Source organism: Wickerhamomyces anomalus (assembly GCF_001661255.1).
Source record: "Wickerhamomyces anomalus NRRL Y-366-8 unplaced genomic scaffold WICANscaffold_3, whole genome shotgun sequence".
NCBI classification, from domain to species: Eukaryota; Fungi; Ascomycota; class Saccharomycetes; order Phaffomycetales; family Wickerhamomycetaceae; genus Hansenula; species Hansenula anomala.
In genome coordinates this window covers 1,030,433-1,055,732 of record NW_017567112.1, presented here as the reverse complement: position 1 = coordinate 1,055,732, position 25,300 = coordinate 1,030,433, and the positions used below count along the sequence as shown (strand labels likewise).

Genomic DNA, 25,300 nt, shown 5'->3' with positions numbered 1-25,300 from the left:
CTGGTTTTCGCTTTACTTTTTGATCTTTTGTAGAAAGAAGCTCAACTTATACAACACTTACATCTCCTTGAAATCATAAATCATTTATTAAATACTTTTTCTCCATTCAATGATAAATTGAACCACCATCAACAACAATTGCTTGACCAGTCATATAGTCAGCTTTTTCACTAGCTAAGAAACTAACCAAATTAGCAACATCTTGAGGTTCAGAGCATCTTCCTAAAACAATCTTATCAAGTGCCCTTTTAGTAACTGAACCTCTTGGTGCTCCAGTAATTTCACATGATTTTTTATCAATTTCATCCCACATTGGTGTCATAACAATACCTGGGCAATAACAATTAACAGTAATTTTCTTTGACGCCAATTCTTTTGCAGCTGATTGTGTTAATCCTCTAACTGCAAATTTAGTTGCACTATAAAGCCCCAACATAACACCAGCTTCATAAGATGCAATAGAAGCAGCATTAATAATTTTACCGGGCTGATTACCTAACTGTTCAAATTTTTTAGCAGCTGCTTGAATACCATAAACAACACCATTAATATTAACATTCAAAATCTTGTTAATTTGTTCCTCTGTAGTCTCTAATAATGGTGCAATTGTTGCAATTCCTGCATTATTAACCATTGTATTAAAAGACCCAAAAGTTTGATAAGTCTCTTCAACTGCATCAAATACTTCATTTTTCTTTGATGAATCACATGGTATAAATAATGATTTTGATCCAATTGTTTCAATTTCTTTAACAGTTTCTAATGCTTTAGCCTTTTGAAATGGTAAATCAGTTATTGCAACCTGATATCCATCTTTTGCTAATTGAATTGCAATTGCCTTACCAATACCCTGAGCTGCTCCTGTAACTAATGCTGTGACTTTTCTTGATGTCATTTTTAATGATACTTGATAAACAACCTAACCACTCTTTTGCTCTTGGGTACCTTTACCTTTATATATCCATAGACTATATCCCTTGATATGTACCTCATGTTAAATAAAATCACCTTTCTGATCATGGAATGCCCGATCTCTATACTTGTTCTGGCTTCTTGAGTTATTTGTTTTGAGATCGAACCATTGGTTCCGTTTGGATTCCTAATTGACTAACATTGACACATATTTGTACCCCAGAATTGAAAAGTAAAATTCTAACCGATTTTGTCAATTGAAGATTCTAACTTTCTTTCGTACCTAAATTTATACAAACAGTATACTTGTAGTCGGAAATTTTAAAACGAAACAACTCTACTTAGTACAACAAACTTTTAAGAAATTGAACAACAAAAGTGGTTGAAAAAAGTTGATTGATTGGCAAAGGGCGCAAATTTCGCGAAAATAGCACAGAAACGCACATAAAACTGCCATTTTTGAGGATATATCTATATGAGACTTAATTTTTTTAAATAGTATTTAATACATTCTGAACAATATGAATATTGTTAAAACATATTTTTTAATACCACTTTACAATTCAAATGTTGAGATAAGCGCTCTTAAGTATGTTCATTTGGTGGGAATCCGCGAAACTGGTCAGAGTCTTATGTAAGAGATTTTATCAATGACACACAATTCTCCGGGTGTCACCCTACTAACCCTGAATAGGAAATTGAAATACTTTCTAATCATACACAGTAAACTAAAGATATAAGCAGTAGATTTGAAATAAATTGGAAAAACTTTTGAGAAAATAAAAGTAAATATGAATAAGTGTACTTTAGTCTATTTTTAAAAATCCTCACGCCTGGTACAATCTTGTAAAATATAGCTTTTTCACTGTCGCGGATTTTCACGGACCAGCCATTTTGCAATAATCAGTATCTTTGCAACTTACGAGCTGGGACAAACTTATACTCAATTCATGAGTATTAATCTTTTGTCTTTGAGCTTATCTTAACTTCCTCATGTTCTATTAAAGATCAAAGAACGTTGTAGAGTAATTTAATGTGTACGAAAGTCTTCATTTTTACCAAGTACACAAAATTACAAAGAGATAAAGAGAAGTCACAAGTCACAAGACTAGGAGTAACAAGAAATGCACAAGTTAAAACAGCTTAGTTTAAAGCTGTAAAGATGTTGATAGTCAAAGTACAATTATATCAAGATTATGGTTAGACTTTTCTTTTTTTGCTCTGCGTTTATTTAACCGTTGAAAATCTTTATGTGAGGGGGACTTTTGACACATTTGTTACAACGCTATAAATCAAAAAGCTGACATTTTAAAAACTACAATCTAAAACCAAACAAGGTTTTTTTCTTCATTGTACTTATAAACAAGGAAAAGAATAAATAAAAGACAGATAAATATCAATAATAAATCAAATAAAGGACATAAATAACATAAATAACAAATAAAAGCACGTGAAAATCATAAATAGAACAAGCAATTAGTAAAACAGTTGAGTGAAATGGGGTGTTAGAATATTTAATGTAGTTTGAAATCAAAAGAACCATTAAAACCATTGATGATTGTTGGATCTTGAAGATTTGGTAAAGGTTTCATAATATTTGGATTTGTTGTAGAATTCCAATCAAAGATTAAATCCAAGTTTGAAGAAATATCAGGTAAATGATCATTGATTGTTGATGAATCAGTATCATTATAATCCAATGATATAGATTCTGCAGAAGTTGTTGAGATTGTTGATTCAGTTGAAGCAATTGAAGAATTTCTATTCAATGAATCTATATCGAAAAACAATGAATTGTGATCAATACCTGATGAAGAAGAAGAAGTTGATGGAGGACCATTGGAAGCAATAGTTGAATTGTTGATAGTTTGATTGATCTCTAGATTGTTGATTGATGGGGATGAAGAGTCTAATTCAGAATCAAATAATTGGAATTCAGATTTAATGAAATCAACAATTTGTTTAAATAAGATAAAATTTTCAGGATAACGATTCTTTATAATTTTTAAAACCCTAATCAAAATGTGGTTTGAATCATTAAATAAAGCAGCATTTTTGTTGAAATGATCTCTTGAAATTTTAGTTAAATTCAGCATTGAAATTAAAGTCATTTTTAAGAAATTGATTGGGATCAAATGGAATTCAAAATTGTTTAAATTATTCAATTCTTTTCTTGAATCCAACAAAATGATATAAGCTAAAAATTCTCTTGATAGATTTGACAAAACATAATCAGATTGACTAATATTTGAAGGAATTGAATCATCATAAGAATTTTGTAAATGAATCATCATTCTAAAATAAATGTAAAACAAATTCAATTGAATCTTGGTATTTTCTTCATGAGATGACAATATTTTAGATTTTTTCAATCTTTTAGTTGGACGTTTATCAGAATCTGGATCACTCAAGATTGAACCCATTGGGATTTTATGAAACAAATTTTGTAATTTTAAATCTTTTCTCCAATTAACCAAATCTTCATCAATTTTTTTAAACATGTATAGATCTTGATTCACAGATAATAAGTTAACATTTTCCAAATTCTTTAATAAATCAATCAATAATATACAATTCTTCAAGTTTTGATTTGAATTTAAAATTGAAGTCAATTGAGGAATTTCAAATTTTTCAAAAAATTCAACTTGAGGTAAACCAAAAGAAATTGAAGAGATAGTGGACAAGATGTAAAAACTCCAATAAAGTTTTAATCTAACGGAATGTAATTTAAATCTTTCTTCTTTTGTCAAGTTGATATCTGAACAATTTTGTTTCAAGTTGTTATAGTTCAAATGTAAACCCAAATTTAAAACCATTGAATGTGAAGTGTTTGTTAAATTGATCACAGTGTCTTTGTAACAATTCTTGTTATGGAATAAATAAAGAGCTAATAATGTTGTTTGGAATTTTGAAATTGAACAGTTGATTGATAGGTTCAAGCTTGTGATCAATTTATGAATTTCATGTAGATTGAAAATTGAACAATTCAATTGGATGATTAAAACTAATCTCGCAATGAAAAAAATAATTTCCTCTTGACCAGCATGAGAATTATTTTCTAATAAATGGATCAAATTTTCAGTCTTGTTGTCAATTGAATTGAAAATGTCTTTATAATTCTTGAAAAATAAATCTTCATCCAAGATTGGGATTAAATTCAAATTCTCGAAATGGTTTGAAATCAACAGATCTAAATTTGTCTTTGATGGGAATTTGATTAAGAACTTTGTAATAATGAAATCATTTAGATTATTGAAATCAATTGTTGGAAATTTCAACTCTTCCATTGGACTCAATTGAAAGTTTTTCAACATCTTATTGAATAACAGATTCAAGCAATTTAAACCGACATAATTTTCCTTTTCAATGAAATTATCAAACATAAAGAAATTTTCAGCCAAAGTTTTGTAATTTGATGGGATTTCACCAGCACCATTGTTGTGTTCATCTTTAATTTGGACAGAGTTGTCAGGTATTATGATGGAAGGGGTTGATTCATGACTTATACTTGGAGCTCTGCTTATATCAATAGGGGATGAGCTAGTAGCAATAGTATTTGTAGAAGTAGATTGCGATTTCTTCAAAAATTCCAATTCTGTAATCAATTTTGAGTTTTCATTTTGTAAAGAGATCAAATTTTTCTCTAGATTTTCAGTGTAACCTCTTGGGAATGCTCTTCTTGTCAATTTATCAGAAGTTTGACAGTTGTAACCTATTGAAAGACAGTTTGTACAGGAGGGTATTTTACCATCACACTTGATCTTTTTGATTCTGCAACGATCACAAGCCTGTGAGGTTCTTGTTAGACCGCTGTTACCGGCAGTCTTGATGAGTTTAGTAGGTTCGTTGGTGTCTTTTGAAGGCATTGGTTGTTATGATGTGGTAAATGGTAATGATTATAGTTATGATCAGAAGACAGGGCGAACCCAGATGTATTTATAATTATAGCAAATGACACGCCATCCAAAGTAATTGAGAGTTAGCCGCTGCATTGAAAGTTGTTTTTGTTGTTTTGATCAAGATGTTTTTTTTTGTAGATTCAATTTCGACTCTGTGACTCCACGAATTGGCCACGGCCACGACTGTCAACCAGTGGTCCATTGCGCCGGGAGACACCTCCCAAAACACACAATTTACACGTTATTGATGGGAGACAACCTGGGTCAATTGAATGGTGTATAGCTATAGTATATATCCACCTCCATACTCTCTTTAACCTCGTCTTTATCCCGTCTCTGTAGCCCTCTCTAGTCCTGAAAAATGCCTCCGTGACTCCTGTTCTTAAATCCTGGTGGCTGACGTAAGCTGACGCAGGCGGTAGTCACCCCCATAAAAACAGCTTCCAATGATTCCTAAAACTTCCCTTTTCCATAACCATGAGAGATTAAATTGAGTTTAACGTAGCCTGATTAATGATCATGGAGTCCTTATCAGAGTCAAGGCAAGTACAAATCAATCAATCATTAGCTATCTACTACAAGTGTATTCCTTCTGTTGAACTCAAGCATGATTGCTTATTCACTAAATCAACCATAGTCGATCTATTCTAAACCCATGGCAAATCGGTACTTCCATAAAACAGCCTGTCCCTTTGACGTACCGGTTACCTCCTTTGTCTCAATTACACTTTCACTTAAACGCAAATAATATTCTTCTTAATTAATAAATCAACTGTCCAAGACTGCTTCCATCATCATTTAACATCCAATCAGTAACTTTATATCTTGTCACAAACTCTACAAGAAGCCACTCTTGTAGTCACCAGCTTTTGACATCCTGCACAGGCTGCTAATACGAAAAGCATAGATTCAATTTCACAACGTAACCATACAATTTTACCATGTGTAATCCTCATCCCTGAAGATCCCGCGAAACCCATACACTACATAGTTACCAGATTATGATACAAATCAATCCAATGGGCTTTAGGGACCTCAAAAGAGTGTCATTCCAGTCAATTATGTCATTGATATTCACATGCGTTTCAGGTTCCTGAAAAAAAATCAATTGAATTTTATAGACTATACACTAACTAGCAGGTAGTAACTCAATGATCTTACAAACAGCTGTTTCATAAATGTTTCAACTCGACAACTTGACAACCCTGCGTCTTGTACATTCCTATATTAAAATTTAGTCACGTTTTGTGTCATGTGACACCAACTTTCCACTATTGACACGGAAAGTTTTGGCAACTAGTGTTTTCATGAAAAGCAAAAAAATTTAGCGTGTAAACGCGTAACATTTGATCTGTCAAATAATACAACTACAACCAACCAAAGAAATAAGGATTATGTGGATATGTCGAAACCATTTACTGATCTAAAGTTTTGCTCAACCTCTGTCCCAAGTGACATAAGGGTAGGTTTCGTCAAATTTCCCCATGAATTAGATAACTAACATTTCCACTTAGTCGGACATTGCAAATAAAATCAAAGCAATGGGTGGTATACATTCAAGTAATTTGATGTCTGATGTTAACATCCTGATAGTTGGTGATAGAAATACCGAAAAATTCAAGTTTAGTGTAAAGAATAGATATGATATCAGGTTTATAAAAGCTGAATCCATTATAAAAATTCATTCAATTTGGCTAAATAATGAAGATCAGTCAGATCCAAATCTATTGAAAATTGAAAATTATTTATTACCAATCTTTGAAAATTTTACTATATGTCTTTCAAGAGTTGTCAATGATAAAAGTCATCCAAATGAAGATTTCTCAAAACAAAATTTAGTCAATATCATAAAAGAGAATGGTGGTGCCGTATCAGATTCATTAACAACAACAAGTTCTTGTGTTATAACCAATGAAAAATCAGGGAAAAGATATGATATGGCAAAGAAATGGCAAATACCCATCATACACCCATTATGGATTATACATTCTTTGAAAAGGAAAGCTTCATTAGATTTTGATTATTATAATATCGAATTAGTCAAAGATTATTCCAAGATTGGTGAAAAGTCTTGCTTGGTTTGGGATGAATTATTGAAACCAAGAACACGGAAAAAAATAGTATTGGATGAACACGAAGATCAAGAACCAATTTTGAAAAAAGATTCCAAAATATGGAATTCGATAATGCAAGTTGCTAATATTAAATCCAACAAACCACATCAAAAAGTTGAAACTTCATGGGATGAAGAAGATGAAGAAGAACAAGTTGTAACAAACCCTGTCAAATTGGAAATTACAAAATCAATGAGTAAAATACCAGAACTTGACTCTACAAAGAGTAAAATATCTCCAATTGTTACATCAAACCTTTTCAAAGATTTAACTTTCCAAATTGAATTATTTGATAGTTTGAAAAAATCAACATTATCAAAAGTGATTGAGTCTCATAGTGGTGAAATTGTGGAGGATTTAAACCCATCTTTTTTAATAATACCTTCAGATTTCCCCTTAGAAAATTTACCATCTCCTTTACAATCCAAGAAGGATTTATTAGTCACTGAATGGTTTATTGAAAGATGTCTTCACTATAAATCAATTAAATCAGATCATTGGGGTAAGCCTTTTTATTATTCAAGGATAAATTCACCTTTGGACCTTAATATATCAATCACTGGGTTTCAAGGTATTGAATTATTACATTTAACGAAAATCATCTCATTATTACAATTTAATCTTCATGAATCATTAAATAATGATAGAGATTTATTAATTTTAAACATTGATCTCTTAAACCTTGATCATCAACATCATTTATTTCAAAGATTTCCTTCATTATTCAATTCACAAAAACATGATATTCACAGAACAAATACAAATTCAACGAAAAAGAAAATCAAATTTGCTAAACAAAAAAATATACCCATATTAACAATTACTTATCTATTTACAATTTTCCAAATAGGTAAAATACCAAATATAAATCAAAGAGATTGGTGTGTTTATTGTCCAAAATTTGCAAATTTGAGAAAATCATTACAAATATTAGTTGACACTACAGATAATCACACTTCAAATAAACCAGAATTAACTTCACCAAAAAAAGATCAATTAACAAAACAACCTTCATTACCAAAATTACCTTCCCCTATAAGAAACAAAAGAAAAGATAACTGGGGTAGATTAGTAGGTAGAGCTTCAAAATCTCAATTAAATAGCTTGGAATTGGAAAACCCTGACAATCAACAACAAGATAAAGATATAAATGATCAAATTCCAGATTCAACACAAATTAGTTATGGAAATTCAGAAACTAATGTCAAATTATTGCGTCTACTGAATAGAGAAATTGAAGATCCAAAGAAAAGCAATGAAGCTCATGATAAATTAGAACCACCAAGAAAAAGAACAAGAGCTGGTTATAAAGAAATGTTGGATGTTTTAGATCATGATTGATTAATTAATGACCATATAATAATGTGCATAATACTTATGATTTGTAGGATGAAAGCGGGAATTTAGGTAATCTGATCTGTGTACAAACACTAAGCCTGATTTTCAGCTAGAATCATTAAATAAACACCACAAGGTGAAAGTAAAGATTAGATAGAGCAGAAGAGCTACCTATAGTGGTTGATATCCGGGTAAAATTCGCGACTTCCATTTTTTGAAAAGTTGTGCTGGTGGAAAATGATGATTTCAAAGATTTGGAAAATCAACAACAACAACAACAACAACAACTTCAATCAGTACATTCATACAATTGAATAACCATGTCAAAGAGTCAGGACTATATCGCTAGAATAAGGTATCAAAATGACTTACCACCACCACCTCTACCACCAAATTTACTAAACTACAAAATCCCCAAAGATGAAGAAATAGGTTCTTCAAGTTTACTATCATCTTTATATCGTAAAGAAAATGTCAACAATTTAATCAAACTAAATGATGATTTAGGCCAATCCATAGATCTTATACAAGTGCCCGATGCTTTTGATCGTTCAAAACAAGATTCAAAATTATATGCATTATCTGACAATATAAAATTACATCCAAATGATCGTATCTTATTAAGAGATCCTGGTGTTGATACAGTCGTTGGTAAACAACCAAATGTTGCCTTCTTGAGAAGAACAGAATATATCGGTTCAAGTAGACAAAATGCTAATGCTACCGTACAAAATTCAAGACTAGGATCTCCACAAGTTTCTCAAGATGATAACACACCAGCTACTCAATTACGTTCAATCGAATCAACATTTACAAATTCAACAAAAACATTAAAAAACTTGACATTATTGAAACATCCTCTAAAGAAGAACTTGAAGGCCAAAAAAGTCTGGTCTTTATTACCAGATACTTCAAGAATGGATCAAAGTTTCAGTTCTATTAGAATGTTGGGTTCTGCCTCTACAAGTAACCGTGGTACAACTTCAACTGAATTCCACACTTCAATCTTCAGACCAGTGGAATTAGAACAAGCAGATTGGATGTCATTCTATGTTACTGATGAAGAATCTTCAACATCAGTGAAGAGAACAATTGATGACTTGAGTGAAAATGTTCCAAATGATGAAATTGATGAAAATGAAGGATCAAGATATAAATACCTCAAAAAGAATGATTATGATATGAAGGCAATCGCTGTTGAAGGTGGTATTAAAGATATTGCTCTTAGATTTGATCATAAAGAAAATATTGCTTATTATAACCCAATTCAATCAAAAGCTGAACTAAAGAGACATAGATTACATGATTCATTAAAAGAGTTGGTTGAACAAGTGGATTATGACGAAGTTAATTTGAAGATTAGAGAACCAACAAATGCTGAATTGAATTCAAGAAATTCTATTAGACATAGTCATGATCCTGTTAATTATGAAGCTGTCGAAGTGGATGCTGAATAGACTTGAGAAAAGAATAAATTGATGAAGGGATTAGAGCTGAAATTTTCCAACTGTACAATAAATCTTTTAAAAGTGTTTTCCTTTTCAATTAAATTTGTAGTTTATATGTGTTTGTGCTCAAATTTGTGCTTCCGAAAACGGCAATGGTTATGTTTCGCTGACCGGCGATGAGGTTTTGCAAAAAAAAAAATTTTTGTAAGGTAAAAGTTTACCTTCTATTAATCAGCTCTATTAAAACAAAAGAATAAAGAGGTGAAGATCAAGAAAAGATGTATACTTGTAATTCATGCAGTTTGCAATTCCGAACTCCAGAGGATCAAAGATCCCATATGAAGTCTGACTGGCACAGATATAACTTGAAAAGAAGAGTGGCTAATTTACCAGCTATTGATGAAGAATTATTTAATGAAAAAGTTCAAAAGTTATCTTTAGAAGAAGAAAATGCAAATGAGACAAAGGGTAAAAAAGTTTCCAAGAAGGATCAAAGAAGGAAAGAAAAAGAAGCTCTTTTGGAGAAGAAGAAACAATTACTTGAAATTGCAAAGCAAAATATGTTGAAATCCATGAACTCTAGTAATACTGGTGATAAAGTTGAAGAATCAAAAGAACAACAAGAAGAAATTAAAGAACAAGTTGAACAAGTTCAAGAAGATATCAAGCAAGAAAATGATGAAGAATTAACAGAAGAACAACAAGCTGAAAAGATCATGGAGGAAAAATTGAAAAATAAAGTTGAAATTCCTTTAGAAGTTTGTTTGTTTTGTAACAAAAAGTTCCCATATTTTGAAGAATGTTTAAACCATATGTTCAAGAAACACGGTTTCTACATTCCAGAGCAAAAATATTTGGTTGACAAGGAAGGTCTTGTGAAGTACATGGCTGAAAAAGTCGGATTGGGTAATATGTGCTTTGTTTGTAGCTTTCAAGGGAGATCTTTAGAAGCTGCCAGAGCTCATATGATTTCTAAAAATCATTGTAAGATTCCATATGAAAGTGAGGATGAAAAATTGGAAATATCAGAGTTTTATGATTTCACATCAACTTATGATGATTATAAACAAGTTGAAGGTGATGAAAATGAAGATGAATGGGAAGATGTTGAAGGTGAAGAAGGTGAAGAAGGTTCAGATGATGAAGAAGAAGAATTACCACAAGAAGTTTCATACAATGATGGTATTGAACTCCATTTACCAAGTGGTGTTAAAATTGGTCATCGTTCTTTAGCTAGATATTACCGTCAAAACTTGAAACCAGAAACAGTTCTCACTGAAGGTCAAGGTACAGTTATTGCTGCAGAATCTAGACATTTGGCTACTGTTCATGACAGAGCTCAATTACTAGAAAAGAAAAGAGTATGGAAGAATGAAATTCATCATAAAGACAGAGATGATAGAAGAGCTGCTAAATTCATCAATAACCAACCTCATTACAGAGACCAATTGTTACAATAGGTTAACTAATTTCATTTGCATTGTGTTTATTTTTTTAATTGATTTGGGTTATTCTACATAGTGGGTCTTTTTTTTTTCATTTCATTTCATTTTTCTCTACTGTTATTTCCTTTTGTTTATGATTTCATTTTATTTATGGTGGGTATAATAATTGTATAATACAATCTTTGACTAAAAGTCTTTTTAAACTAGTTTTGTATACATTTTTTTGAAATCCGAGCACCTCGAATTTGCGCTTCTCGAAATCTTCAATTTCGTGTCACATTTTCTCGAGAATGTCCAAGGCTGTATACAAACAACATCAGATAAACAGGCCAAATTGTGCTAGATACCAGTTGAAATGAGGTGGATTAGTGTACTGACGCTCACCGTGCTACAAATTGCTGGACTGTTAATATTCTGTTTGGGTTTCTTCCCTTCAAAAGTTGTTTTAAAGGGATTTGGTCAATTTGATAATGGTCAATATGATCCTCAATTCAACAAGATAGTGGTGATGGTTGTTGATGCCCTAAGAAGCGACTTCATTTTCTCTGAGGACTCACATATGTATTTTGTTCAACAACTACTACAACAAGGATCCGCAATTGGCTTCACAGCATATTCAAATCCACCAACAGTTACACTTCCAAGACTCAAAGGTATATCAACCGGATCAACTCCAAACTTTTTGGATGCTATCTTGAATGTTGTCGAGGAAGATTCTTCCTCAACACTAGCTAATCAAGATAGTTGGGTTACACAATTGAAGAAAGCAGGAAAACGGATACATATGTATGGTGATGATACTTGGATTAAGTTGTTCCCATCTGTTTTTGACAAATTTGAAGGAACCAGCAGTTTTTTCGTGTCTGATTTCACAGAGGTCGATAACAATGTGACACGTCACCTGGACAGTGAGCTCAAAGAGCAAAATTGGGATTGTTTGATTTTGCACTATCTTGGGCTCGATCATATTGGTCACAAAGGTGGACCAAAATCGATATTCATGCCCCCAAAGCAACAGGAAATGGATTTAATTGTTAAGAGGATTTATAAAAGTTTGCAAGAAGACACATTGCTTGTTTTATTAGGGGATCACGGTATGAATGATTTAGGAAATCATGGTGGCTCATCAGCTGGAGAGACATCAGCTGGTTTGGTTTTCATATCTGATAAACTAAAAAAATTAAAAACCAACTCCAATGTTCCTCCACCAAACAGAGATGATTTTACATTCTTGCAGAGAGTCCAACAGATTGATTTAGTCCCGACAATTTCAGGCTTACTTCATTTGCCTATACCCAGAAATAACTTGGGTATAATGATTAGAGATTTTCTTCCTTTATGGAACAAGGAACAACAATTCAATTTGATGAAGGAAAACCTAAAGAATTTCGAAAGATTAAGTGAAAATCCTTTAATTGCTCAAGACATAGATTCTGCATTTACAGCACTTCAAGAAGCTCAATCAGATTTGACAAGGTCTGCAACAAATTATGATACACAGAAAATCTTTATTGGGCTAGGTATTGTTATTCTAACATCACTGCTTATTTTGATCAATTTTTGGAATACTGTTGGCCTCAAGGTTGTCGTTTTTTATACTCTGAACATTGTTTATGGTGCAACAATGTTTGGAAGTAGTCTTGTTGAAGAAGAATATCAAGTTTGGTGGTGGGTTCTGACATTCATCCTAACAGTTTTATGTTTCAATAAAAACTTCAATTTTTTCGCCTTGATTTTCCTTTTAAGGATCATAAGAGGGTGGAATAATAGCGGGCAAAAGTTTGTTGGTGACACAATATTGAATTTCCTACAAGAGAATTACATTATCAATTGGATTCTAGTTTTCTTCACAATTTCCATTTACGGGTTTAATTTAAACTATGGTGGTATATCCTATTATCATCCAGTGATATCTTTTGTTATTTCCTTCCTTCTGTCAATCACAACTTTCACTTTCAAGTTACTCTTCAGTTTAGCTAATGGTGAAAAAATTCCAAAGGAATTAGTACAACTAGCTGCTTATTCCATTGATAAGCTTGGTGCTTCAAATCTACAGGAAAGTTTAGTTGATATAGCAAGACTTTTCTTCGTGACCGTGCTGTTTGTCTTTGGATGGAGATTTTTCCTCAAGTTTAAAAATCATGACTATTGGTACTTCACTGATTTGCACAACTTGATAACTTTTGTTTTAATTTTTCAGTCCTCACTACAAAACATTCCATTATTCCTTGTATTTTTGGGGGTGAAACATCAAATAGGTGTTGTAACTGGTGGTTTAACCAAGACAAACAAACTGTTCAAGGTCGGGCTGGTCTCACTTTCTATACTCGTTCTTCAGCAATTCAGTTTTTTTAGTACAGGTCAAACTAATTCGTTAGCAACTGTTGACTTATCAAATGCTTACAATGGTATTACTGGATATAATATATTTGCTGTTGGTCTACTCACTTTCATTTCAAATTTTGCGGGTCCTATATATTGGTCATTTGCATCACTTCCTATTTTGTTTGAAAACAAAGAAAACTTAAAGATTGTGAAATATGAGATTATCAAAATGAGATGGCTGGTAAATGCGTCATTTTATTCCATTAGTGGGGTGTTCACATTACTGGCATGTTATATGTTGAGATATCATCTTTTCATTTGGACTGTATTCAGCCCAAAGCTTCTATATACTATAGTATGGAACATCTTCATGAATGTCTGTATAGAGCTGGTATGTCTTGTTTTCACAGTTCTCTTTTAAAGGCAACAATAGACGTCATTTGCATTAGATTTGAGTTTTAAAATTCCTCGTAGAAAAATTCCTCTTGACTACAAATTTCAAATCTTTCTTTATAACTTAGTAAAACATTCAAAAATGCATTTTCAATATATATGTACAAGACTTCACTTAACGACATTCCCTTAATCTATTTCATTTGGGCCATAAAGTTATTGTGCTTAATATTCTTTCTATTTCTTTGTCTCATAAGCTTCTTTTGATACTTTGCAGGATCTGCCTTGAGTTTTTCCTCTTGGGCTTTTGGGTCCAAAACTGTCCATAGCCATTCTGGATATTCATGGTCTTCTAATGCAACTGGCTCTGCCCCTGATTTCTTGATCTTTAAGTTGAGCAAAGTACCTACTGGACATGATGATTTAATTTTGAGCTCACTTGTCTCTTTAGCAGCTTGTGCCTCAGTTCTTGCTATAAATGAAGTTGAAAAGAGTCTTCTTGAAGATCTGGCGAGTATTCTATTGAACGAAAGCATGTTTATGAAAACGGGGTTGAACAGGAATTTATTTGTTTAGATCAAAGATGAATCCAATTTCCAGTTCTCTATTACACAATTCGAAATTTTTCGAGCCCGCGACCGTTCGCGACCACAAGGTTATCACCCGGTCTTGATCTGTTGCCCTTAGCACAATGTTTTCAGATCAAAGAAAGGTTCAGAAAAATATAAACAACCTATCTAAAAAAAGTTGGTCTCGATTGAAAGTCATTGGAGAGTCAATTAGTGGTATTGCTTTTGCGAAATGTCTGCGGTGGAGAAGCTGGATAACTCAAGCATTTTCAAGCAGGTTGGAGACGCCGGACTGAAAGCTCACACGATCTGTGACTCTAAAACAGCTGTCAGAAATGGAGATGAAGTGTTCTTTGCACACGGGTCTCTTATAAGATATTACAGTTTATCCAAGGAGACTAAATATAAAGTTCTTGACACAGGTAATATTGACTTTGATATTGAAGGTCTTGTTTTGAATTCATCAGGAACCCTTTTGGCAGCTTTCAGTACTTCAAAAATTGTTGTTGTCTCAGTTTCAGCTTCACAATTCAACAGCTCAGATGGTGACACAGTACGGGTGAAGTCTTTCGTTGTTGGAAATGGAGTTTATGGAAACAATGCTGAAATTAAGGAGCTATTATGGAACAGTATATCTCGCTATGATTCAACCATAGTGGTTCTTTCATCCGATGGCATTATCAGAACTTTTGATCTTCGAACTTCTCCAGACCAGCCTGAATCTATTTATGAGGTTAGCTCGTTCAACAAAAACAAAATCGGATTAGCTGCGAACTCTATAGAGAACCCAGTCTCAATGTGCTTCGGGCCAAAAGGCGATTTGTCAAGTGCTTTATCCCTTTACATTTTGAATGAGGATGGTGATATTTTCACTATTTACCCATTTATGCCTAAGGAAATTGCAGTTCCAAGAGAATTGATCGAAGGGCTATTCAATGAAAGCCTTCTATTATCAAATACAGAAAATGCAAGAACAAAACTTTCAGCTGGACAGCAATTGCGTTTTGTAACTGGCCTATGGAATCAACTTCCAACATCTAAAAAAGAAATAAGAGGCACATCTGAACTTTGTGTTTTAACCAATGAAAAAGTGAATGATTTTTTTATTCAAGGTCCATTTTCCGTTCAACCATTCCCAAACGCCCTATATGATGATTATGGTGTCAATATTACCAGTATGAATTTTGGAATTTTCAACTTGTTGATTGTATCATTTGCAAAACATGGTGTCATTGCTCTTTCCTTAGACAGTGAATTAACAATGAAGTGGAATATAGATGGCCAAATTGATGATCTGAATATTGATGAGGAAGATTCCGTTCCAACATTATCAGCCATTGAACATATTAATTTTGGAACAAACCTCCCTTCAAATTTAAAAAAGGATGCTGGTAAACTTGTGGCTTTTGCTCAATCAGGAAGCAATGCTTTCAAAATCGATTTCTCCAAGTGGGAAAACTTTTCGAACGAAGCTATCTATGAATCTCACATAGATTCTATTACTGAAACTCTCCATACATCAAAATTAGAAGGAGCAAAAGTGGAGCTGGTCTTACAACTTCAGCCGAAGGAGTATATCCAAGGTGTATTGCATTTAAATGATGGCGATGGCGCTAAAGATACCATATTAGTCACTAGCAAAAGAACTCAAGGTTGTTTAGAAAATTATCAGATAAAGGAACAGTATAATTTCAAAAAGAATGATACTACCAATGCCATCTATGACTCCTTACTGAAGAGCCCTTATGATGAAATAATGGCCCTAATGAAACCAATTTCGAGCATCAAGATTACACCGCAAGAGAACAGAGGTACTGTTATAAGTGCAGATGACTACTTCTTAGGAGAATTGAATAATGCTTCAGAACAAGCGTTGAAATATATCGTTGAATTTCACAAATTGGGATTATCAATGAATACAAGGTTGATCAGTCAAAAAAAAGAACTTGAAAGACAATTGAGAAAACTGCATGATACTAATGAGATGTCAAAAACGTTGAAGGAATCCATCGTTAAAAATAAAAGTTTTTGTACGGATGTTTCTGAAAGGCAGGAAAGAATAAACAAAAGATTCAACGACCTTTCCAGCAAGCTTCAAAAATCAGTCGATCTACCATTAAGCACCAAAGAGAAGACCTGGTCTAAAGAAGTGAAGGATCTCACGTTATTTTTCAATAGAGGTGTGAAACAAAGTAGTGAAATCAAGCACCAACTTTCATACATAAGCTCAGAGTTACAAACAAAGGCTCATTCCTCAGCAACACCAGATAATATCACTGATAATCAAGATTGGGATGAGCTGAATAGAATCATAAAGGAAGGGAAATTGTTGCTAGAAAACACCACAAAAGAGTTGAAGCAGAACAATAATCAGTTTGAAAATCATGTTAAAGAAAACAGTCTTTAGGCTTTTTGATATAAAGTAACAATGAACTAAATTATAAAAACATAAATCTTTTCAAACCGTAGACCTCAATTATGCTATTAAACCCTATAAATATATATTAGAAATCAGTTACTCTTCCGTTGAACGAGTAGTCTCCATGTCTCAATGGATCCTGTTTTGGACCTCCAATCTCACCCGTTTTTGGGTTAACATCACCTTCAAACTCAGGTATTGTCTTGAAGTACTCTGGTGAGAAGTTACCAATATCGCTTTTTTTCAAATGTGGGGCATTTATAGGATGTTCAGCTTCTGGATCCACTGAGTTGTTGTATTCTTCAATAGCAGCTTGTGAGTTTGCAATCTTTTGTAGTCTTTCGAATTCTTCTTGTTCTTCTTTATCTAGTTTTGGTGGAGATGGAGCTGATCCCAAATCAAGCTTCGATGAAAATAAGCGTGCTCCTGGGGTACGGCAAGCAACCGTTTTTATTCCAAGTATTCTCAACATAATCAGGTGAAGTCTTCGATACACTTTTGAAGTTCGAGCAAATGTTTAGTTGGAATGAATGTGTTGAATTGATTAAATCTCGGGTGTACTACCTCGCGAAAAGTGTGGCCGTGTCAACCTCATCATTTACCCGGTGTATATTTTTCTGAAAATTGTACGTAACTATAGCTCTAAACCAAAATTTTCTTGCAACATACTATTGAAGCAAATTTGGCAAAATCATTTTTATCATCTGAGATGTCGTCAGGAGGGGAGGATGCGCTATCAAAAGCATTCCCTAAAGCTGTTTCAGCCATCAGAGCTGCTTCTGGACTAGCTGCTTATGATATAAATTTTTACAAAAGTTTGGATAATACTATATTAGAATCCAGTGAAGCTTCATCCGATAGATTAATCAAGTTAATAAATTTGATAGCTGAGTCTAGCTCTGAACAAAATGGCGAAAAGGTGTCAGGTGATTCAATTGAAAGTTCATGGTCACGTATCAGTAACTTACTTGATACTTTCCTCGAGAGATCAGATATTGCATTAGATATGTTGAAGAATGGGTCAAAGCTAAGTGAATCGAAACAAAGCATCACATATTTGGAAGACAACAATATTTCTACAAGAAACACACAAGTTCCAAAAAGAGCCGAGAAGCCTCAGCTACTTTTCAAAACATTAATAGACAACAGTGAAGAACACCCATTTAGACCTCTTTTAACATCAAAACCACACGCCATAGTCCCGTTTGAAGAAACATTCACTTTAACTCCCGCCGAAGAAAATGATCCATCACATTACAGACAACCGTATGAAACTGAAATCAAAGAACAAGAGTATAATCATAAAATTTTAGAGAAATCAGATCCAATCCCTTCAACTGACTGGCAATCAACCGAACCAATTTGGGTCGATACAGTTGATGAATTACAAAAGATGCTAAGCGAACTTCAGAAAGTTCAAGAGATTGCTGTTGATTTAGAACACCACGACTATAGGTCTTACTATGGGCTAGTTTGTTTGATGCAAATTAGCACCAGAGATCAAGATTGGTTAATTGACACTTTAGCATTGCGTGAAGATCTTCAAGTGCTTAATGCTGTCTTTGCAGACCCACAAGTTACAAAGGTTTTCCATGGGGCATTCATGGATATTATTTGGTTACAAAGGGATCTTGGGTTATACGTTGTTAGTTTATTTGATACATATCATGCTTCTAGACAACTAGGATTTCCAAAACATAGTTTGGCTTATTTGCTTGAGAGATTTGCTAGTTTTAAAACATCCAAAAAATATCAGTTAGCTGACTGGAGAATACGTCCCTTAACAGCACCAATGAAACTTTATGCCAGATCAGACACTCATTTCCTTCTCAACATTTTTGACCAACTTAAAAACATGTTAATAGAGGCTAACAAATTGACAACTGTTTTATTTGAATCGAGAAATGTTGCTAGAAGACGTTTTGAGTATTCTACTTATAGACCAAGTGGTAATAATCAAAATGTTGTGTCACCAATTGAGAAAGCTGAGCCATGGAAAAGTCTCATTTACCAATACAACCTCTCCCCTTCAAGAGAGGGTATAGTGAAATCATTGTTTGATTGGAGAGACAAGCACGCTAGAAAAGATGATGAATCACCAAGGTATATAATGCCAAATCAGCTTTTGGTGTCATTGGCTGCCTCAGCTCCAACAGATGCATCTGATGTTTTGTCTTGCAGTAACTTCATATCAGATTATGTGCGTAAGAATTGCAAAGAGATTGCTGAACTCATAAAGAAGGCGTTGAAAGATTCTGAAGAGGAAGATTTGCTTTTGATGAATGATCTAGAAGAAAGCAAAGAGGAAAGTGGAAAGATATCATTTGATCAAGTGGAACTTTCAGAAAAAGCTTTTTTGACACAAAATAATAAGTTGAAGACTCAGAAATCAAACTCTTTGTTTTCAAAATTCTCAAAATTATTCAAAGCTAGCGTTCTAAATAATTCAGACATGTCAATTTACTCTGCAGAAGGACAGAAGATACCTGCTGATGTGATGTCTGATAGAATAAAATTGATACATCAAGCATTGCCATATTCTTATTATCCAGAGGTGGTCAGTACCGAGCATGAAACTATTGCAGAAAATGAAAGAGGAGAAGATGCATCTGAAGTTACTCCTACTCAAGAAACAAATTCAATTATTCCATCAACTGAAGACTCCAAAATGTTTGATAATCCTGAAGAAATTGTGGTTTTGAAACAAAAAAAGTCACAGAGACCACAACAGAAGCAGAAAACAGATTCTGATATTAAAAAGGAAGCTTTTGATTATGAGAATGCAGAAAAAGTCATGCAACCTTCCAAGAGACATGAAAGAAATGTCAAGAAAAGGAGCTCAAGCACTTTTGATCCATACTCAAAAGAGTCAGAAGGGCCAAAACCAGTGAAAAAACAACCAAAACTACAATTAGGAAAAAATACATCGTTTTTTAGCAAGAAAAAGAAATAATAATCTTAAATAGACTTATTAAAGCAAGATCATGAAATCAAAACATTTAACATCTATGTAATATTACTTTTATATGTACTCTCTATCAAATATACTTCTTAAGTTCTCTCAATCTGACAACGGCTTTTTCAAGGGTTTCATCATCTTTACAAATTGCGAAACGTAGTAAGTTCTCTGCAACATGTTCATGTTCCTTGATATAGAACTCAGTTGGGGGAATGGCAACGACCCCTAATTCTTGAATAAGCCAATATGATGTTTTAAAATCTTTTGCGCGACCATTCAAATCCTCTGGATATTTATAATCCTTTGGAATTTTGACCTTTGAAAAATCAACAAGCAGATAATAAGCACCTTCTGCAATTGTGTATGGTAATCCTAATTCATCCCAAACTTTGGTAAAGATTTCATACTTTTTGATATAGTCCTGACGTGTCTTTTCAAAATATCCATTTTCTAAAGATTCATTCAATGCGGTTGCTGTAGCTTCTTGCAAAGGAGCAGGAGTTGAAAAACAGATTCTTGTATGGGCAAGCGATGCATATTTCAACAATTCTGGGTGACCTATAATCCAACCAATTCTCCATCCTGTTGCAGCAAATGATTTACCACCAGATCCAACAGTCAATGTTAAATTACCAATTTCAGGTGAGAGTGTTGCGATTCTGGTAAACTCAGGAGTATAGTATAAGTTTTCATAAACTTCATCAGAAACGATTAAGATATTGTGTTTCACTGCTAATTCACCAATTTTCAATAACTCTTCTTTGGTGAAAACTTTACCTATTGGATTATGAGGTGTGTTTAAAATAATGATTTTTGTTTTATCAGTAATTGAGTTCTCAAGCTCTTTGAAATCTATTTTCCATTCTTCACCTTTGACATTACGCTCTGAAATCTCTTTTGGAGGGTGGAGAGGAACAGAAACAACCTTACCACCAGGGATCTCAATGTTAGAAATGTATTGATCAAAAAATGGCTCAAAAACAATGACTTCGTCGCCTTTTTCCAAAAATCCAGTAAGAATTGTTAAAATAGCTTCATTTGCACCTGTAGTAACCAAAATTTCATCAGTTGACAATTCTCTTCCGTAATGCTTCGAGTAAGTTGTGGCCAATGCTTTCAACAAATTTGGCTTCCCTTTAGTATGAGCATATTGGTTGTAAGCCGGAACGTCCAATGCATCTTTTGCTGCATTGATAGCAAATTGTGGTGGTGAATATGAGAAAAATCCTTGACCTAAATTGATAATCTCTCTAGTTGATGTGGAAGCTGCTTTGGCTGCTGCCTCATTGACAAGAGACCAAACATCTTTTCCTGAAGCTTTGAAGTATGGGTTGTGGGATGGAAACTTTGTTGACATCTCTCGCGCTGAACAAATCTTTGTTAAATTTTTGATCCCTGCTTTGAACATTGACTAGCTTTAGCTTTAAAAGAATCCAAAGGTGACTTTAGGCTCTTTATATAGACGTGATTGATTATCAGACGAAAAAAAACACAGAATTGTGGCTCAAACAATGCATTGATAACGCAGATCACGTGACCTTGGTTTTGTGGATACTGGATTTGGAATTAAATCCTACCTGCAAATACATACATAACTTTTAAAAGCTCCCTTTTCCTTTCTTGCAAAATAACGTAAACTCTTTCCCCTATTGACATTCCCTACATATAAATTAAGTTACAGCATGAGCTTCTGTACCAAAAGAGAAACTGGAAGAGCTGGAATTACAAGTGGAATATTGTCTAAATTGAACACATCAAAGAGATCGGTGCTGCAGAGAATAATAAGGTTGATTTAACCAAACTTCACAAGAAGTTATTCTACCCATTTGTGGCCATCCAGATAAAACTCTAAGCATCCATGACAAATCAAAATTCAAACCTAAATGAAATTCAAGATCCATCTTCTTTTGAAAAAGCAGATTTAGATTGTTATCATTGATATTAGCTACAAAACAACAGGAACACTTCAGACGCAAAACCTTGAACTGCAATTATTATGAAAAAAGCCAACGTCTTCATTTAGGTCACAGAAATGAATTAATTCACAGCTCAAGAGAAACAAAACAGTCCAATCAAACTGAAATGAAAGCGCACATATACAAGACTAGACAAAAAACCTCAAAATAAGACACAAAGGCAACCGTGGATGATACAAGAACCACTTATGCATTCATCAAGCCACTGTAACAACAATTTCGGGTGCCACTTAATATAATATACACAGTAGAAACCTAATAGTTACCGCCAATTTCCAAATGAAGAAATACACATTCTTAAAGCAGCTAATACAAATTAACGCAGGAGAACTGATTTCTATCGATATAAACTCAATTTTAAGTGGCAGAGTGCTGTCGTTTTGTAGAAAGATGCGACTTGTCTAAGGAAGCTGCACCACGTATCCACAAGCTCAACCAAAAGTATTTACAAAGTCATATGATACAAATTAACCCCTAACAGAAATGGATTTGGTACAAATTTCATTATATTCACATCAAAACCTCAAATTTCTTCATTAAAACTGATGAAACAAAAGAAAAACATATCTAACCCACATATGAAACTACACATGTTAGCATAACTAACAGAAAGTCCATCAGCAGCCGGCAGGCATCACAAACCGAAATCTCAACATATAGGGGCAACACTATCAGTACAAACCAACATTTTGAGTAAGAACTAACTAAATTCCAGGAGACATCAAAACAAATCAAAGTACAGCAAGTACGTTAATCATCGACCGCATTCAACTAAAGACTCTCTACAAACGTCCAAAATACAAGAATACTACTGTCTCATTTGAATGGCACATAAACACTTCTATATCATTATTCACTCCGCAGATATTCCATTGCCACCAACAATTAACCACCCCATTCCTATAATCACTGCTTAAACTAGTACTATCAAGCTGTGTGTCTATACGACTTCAACATATTGTGAGAAATATTGAGGTATCTCGGTTTTAATTGTTACCGGTGAGACGTGTGTCCAGTAGTTTAGGTTCCCAGTGATACCGCATTGTTGCTTAAGAAACATTACAGCAAAGATTGAACTATCCATCCTTCCACTTAAAGTGCTACCTGTGCAAAAACTCACTATCATGGGATTTTAGTTGAGCGTATAAATATCAAAAAGCTCCAACAACATCCATTAACCAGTTTCTCGAAATCGTTTCTTGGTCAACGTCCTGTTACTCATGACAGCAAGTGTTTCCCCTGACTTCAGTCGTGTCCCCTGACTTCGGTGGTTCCCCTTGACTTCAGATAACCCCTAACACCGGTTGTTCCAGTGATGAGCAAAATGATTGCAACGAGAGATACAATATACGAACCCATAGAACACAAACGGAGTATTCAATGAGGTTTATACTCACTCGCAGCGACAACCAGGTTTGTGCAATGCATAGCATAATTTCGACTTATACTTCCGATACTAGTAACTACAGAGGTTGTGCAGTTGACCTAATAGCTTTTAATGCGCATTCGAGCTGGAAATAACCCCAATTACTAGAAGAACCTATGGAGTAACAAATAAATCAATGTTTGATAGATCAAAAAAGAGCCCTACTGAGTATTCTTGCTGGCCACAAGCGAAAATATTTGAAACTGAGGAGCTCCAAGGGGGAACGTTGGGGAAAGGCAAGTCTTCTCTTTAGTCGCTGCAAGCAAGCGCTTGCTAAATAGCATTTGGTTCCCTGAGTTATATCCTCAGCAATCTGTTTCTCGAGTTGTACCTGTGACAATCTGTTTCTTCAGTTACAGCTCTAACAACATTGTTGCTTAAGCTATAGCTCTGACAATGGGTTCCCAGAGTTATATCTATGACAATAGGTTACTAGAGTTATATCTGTGACAATAGGTTCCCAGAGTAATATCTGTGACAATGGGTTCCCAGGGTTGTAACACCAACAACAGTTTCCCTTGTTGTTTCTCTGGTGAGGTTGCATAGAGTTTCTTAAGCGATAGAAGATGGCACAATTGCCAGTCGACTGACTTTTGTATTCTAGCTAAGGATAACAGTTATGCGTATTCACTGAGCACAGCAAATCAATGAGACAATACGGTAGTATCCAGTTGTTATGTAAAATGACGCTACACCGTGCAGTAGCAATTTATTCTATGTTGCCTGGGTTCTTTTCGCATTCAGTTTAAGATATAGGGCTCAAAGTTTGAGAACTGAAACCAGTGAGTGGTAAGGAAAGCTGTGCTGTTCTGAATTTGTGTCGAAGAAGTGATTTTTTATGGTTTATAGTGTCCGCCATAACTTTCCCATATTTGAACAAACTTATACACAATATCAAGTGTATTTCTCTCACGTTAATATTCTGGAGCATTTGGGAATGAAATATTAGCATTGATTGTTGATTCTAGTTATTCAAAATTTATCTCTTCCATGATATGCCCTAGGATCCATTTCTTTCAATTTTCACTTTGCACTTTGCACTAGAAAATGGCTCGTAGTTAAAGGAGGGTCTACTTTGCTGGTTATTCTGAAATAACTACATTTATAGTTCATTTAAACGTTTACTTGAAATTATGACCGCTATCTATACGAGGATTCGTTGAAAGTCTCCCTAATCGTTCAGTTTTGCGATTTTTAGCCCGGTTTCATTTTTTTATAACCTCTGATATTCTGTTTATGGTTTAACTATGAATTAATGAGAGTTTGTTTTGTTTTAGGGATGCTTTCCATATATTTTCCACAAGTTTTGAGAGTTTCCGGAGGTTACGCAGTGTTGCCGCTCTTAAATTGAGCTTTAAGCCGTCTTTCTGTATCTTTCAGTAGTGATTTGTCTTCAATTTGTTCCCAAATCAATTAACATCGAAATTTCTGTTTCGCTTAGATGATTCGCTCTTCGTAGTTGGTCAGGTTGTATCTTGCTTGACAACTATTTGGCTTTTTAACGTCTTGGCGTTGATTAAGTCTTCAATTTTCTATACCGAATCCCTCATTTAGTTTTCTAGAGGTTCAAGTGTTGTTGAAGAACGCATTGATACACTATGATTCTTTTGCCTGTTGCCTGAAATCCTGAGTTTCTGATCTCCCTAGTCATTTTGACTGCTCTGGTATCATATAAGGATATTTATTCTGGAATTGGGTCTCCTTTGTGATTTTTTTTACTGTTTGGAAACTGTTTTGAAGCACATAGACTGTGATAATGATCAAATATAGAGTGTTTTCCAGTTATCTGATATATAATCCTCTTCAAAAACCTTTTTTCTTTGCCTCCTGTTGAATATGAGTGAAGTCCACAATAGAAATCAATATCTTTTTTCTTCCCGGTTTGTTTCAAGAAAATGCCATTCTATAAACCCTGATTATATCTCTGGTTGATGGGGTCTGTAATTATTGAACGATGACTTTAAACAGTTTTCATCGTTCAAGGGAGCTGAAATGGAAAGGAAGGGGATCTGAAAAGATTGTTCTTTCTGTGGAAGTGAAATGGTATAAATTTGGATTATCAGCTGTAGTGGAATGT

The 25,300-nt window shown here is 33.9% G+C and overlaps 11 protein-coding genes across 11 annotated transcripts; 6 read left to right on the top strand and 5 right to left on the bottom strand.

Moving 5' to 3' along the window:
- Window positions 1-106: 106 nt before the first annotated feature.
- Window positions 107-1,019, bottom strand: WICANDRAFT_53638 (uncharacterized protein; the record flags this gene model as incomplete). Its single annotated transcript, XM_019182717.1, has 1 exon — window positions 107-1,019. Exon 1 carries the CDS (start codon window positions 893-895, stop codon window positions 107-109), a length of 789 nt encoding a protein of 262 aa, XP_019039213.1. The 5' UTR covers window positions 896-1,019.
- Window positions 1,020-2,416: 1,397 nt separating this feature from the next.
- Window positions 2,417-4,763, bottom strand: SIP4 (Sip4p). The gene has a single exon (XM_019186338.1). It carries the CDS (start codon window positions 4,293-4,295, stop codon window positions 2,427-2,429), a length of 1,869 nt encoding a protein of 622 aa, XP_019039212.1. The 5' UTR covers window positions 4,296-4,763; the 3' UTR covers window positions 2,417-2,426.
- Window positions 4,764-6,213: 1,450 nt separating this feature from the next.
- DPB11 (protein kinase activating protein DPB11) lies at window positions 6,214-8,266 on the top strand (the record flags this gene model as incomplete). Its single annotated transcript, XM_019184125.1, has 2 exons — window positions 6,214-6,273; window positions 6,326-8,266. 2 exons carry the CDS (start codon window positions 6,214-6,216, stop codon window positions 8,264-8,266), a joined length of 2,001 nt encoding a protein of 666 aa, XP_019039211.1.
- Window positions 8,267-8,583: 317 nt separating this feature from the next.
- On the top strand, window positions 8,584-9,720 carry PAF1 (Paf1p; the record flags this gene model as incomplete). The annotated part of the gene is made up of 1 exon (XM_019181632.1): window positions 8,584-9,720. The coding sequence occupies one exon, from the start codon at window positions 8,584-8,586 to the stop codon at window positions 9,718-9,720; it is 1,137 nt and encodes a 378-aa protein (XP_019039210.1).
- Window positions 9,721-9,989: 269 nt separating this feature from the next.
- On the top strand, window positions 9,990-11,171 carry REI1 (Rei1p; the record flags this gene model as incomplete). Its single annotated transcript, XM_019181630.1, has 1 exon — window positions 9,990-11,171. One exon carries the CDS (start codon window positions 9,990-9,992, stop codon window positions 11,169-11,171), a length of 1,182 nt encoding a protein of 393 aa, XP_019039209.1.
- Window positions 11,172-11,511: 340 nt separating this feature from the next.
- Window positions 11,512-13,902, top strand: LAS21 (mannose-ethanolamine phosphotransferase LAS21; the record flags this gene model as incomplete). Its single annotated transcript, XM_019181794.1, has 1 exon — window positions 11,512-13,902. One exon carries the CDS (start codon window positions 11,512-11,514, stop codon window positions 13,900-13,902), a length of 2,391 nt encoding a protein of 796 aa, XP_019039208.1.
- Window positions 13,903-14,074: 172 nt separating this feature from the next.
- Window positions 14,075-14,302, bottom strand: MRPL37 (mitochondrial 54S ribosomal mL54 domain-containing protein; the record flags this gene model as incomplete). The annotated part of the gene is made up of 1 exon (XM_019180639.1): window positions 14,075-14,302. A coding segment is annotated over one exon (228 nt), but the record flags the coding sequence as incomplete, so codon positions are not given.
- A 373-nt stretch (window positions 14,303-14,675) lies between these two features.
- NUP82 (linker nucleoporin NUP82) lies at window positions 14,676-16,850 on the top strand (the record flags this gene model as incomplete). Its single annotated transcript, XM_019184763.1, has 1 exon — window positions 14,676-16,850. One exon carries the CDS (start codon window positions 14,676-14,678, stop codon window positions 16,848-16,850), a length of 2,175 nt encoding a protein of 724 aa, XP_019039206.1.
- A 97-nt stretch (window positions 16,851-16,947) lies between these two features.
- On the bottom strand, window positions 16,948-17,334 carry SDH8 (Sdh8p; the record flags this gene model as incomplete). Its single annotated transcript, XM_019181808.1, has 1 exon — window positions 16,948-17,334. The coding sequence occupies one exon, from the start codon at window positions 17,332-17,334 to the stop codon at window positions 16,948-16,950; it is 387 nt and encodes a 128-aa protein (XP_019039205.1).
- A 237-nt stretch (window positions 17,335-17,571) lies between these two features.
- Window positions 17,572-19,815, top strand: RRP6 (exosome nuclease subunit RRP6; the record flags this gene model as incomplete). The annotated part of the gene is made up of 1 exon (XM_019181633.1): window positions 17,572-19,815. One exon carries the CDS (start codon window positions 17,572-17,574, stop codon window positions 19,813-19,815), a length of 2,244 nt encoding a protein of 747 aa, XP_019039204.1.
- Window positions 19,816-19,900: 85 nt separating this feature from the next.
- BNA3 (kynurenine--oxoglutarate transaminase) lies at window positions 19,901-21,178 on the bottom strand (the record flags this gene model as incomplete). Its single annotated transcript, XM_019181791.1, has 1 exon — window positions 19,901-21,178. The coding sequence occupies one exon, from the start codon at window positions 21,176-21,178 to the stop codon at window positions 19,901-19,903; it is 1,278 nt and encodes a 425-aa protein (XP_019039203.1).
- Window positions 21,179-25,300: the final 4,122 nt, after the last annotated feature.

What these genes read in the sequence shown, in the direction of transcription:
- SIP4 (XM_019186338.1), bottom strand. Translation starts at nt 4,295, where the DNA reads ATGTTTGATAATTTCATTGAAAAGGAAAATTATGTCGGTTTAAATTGC.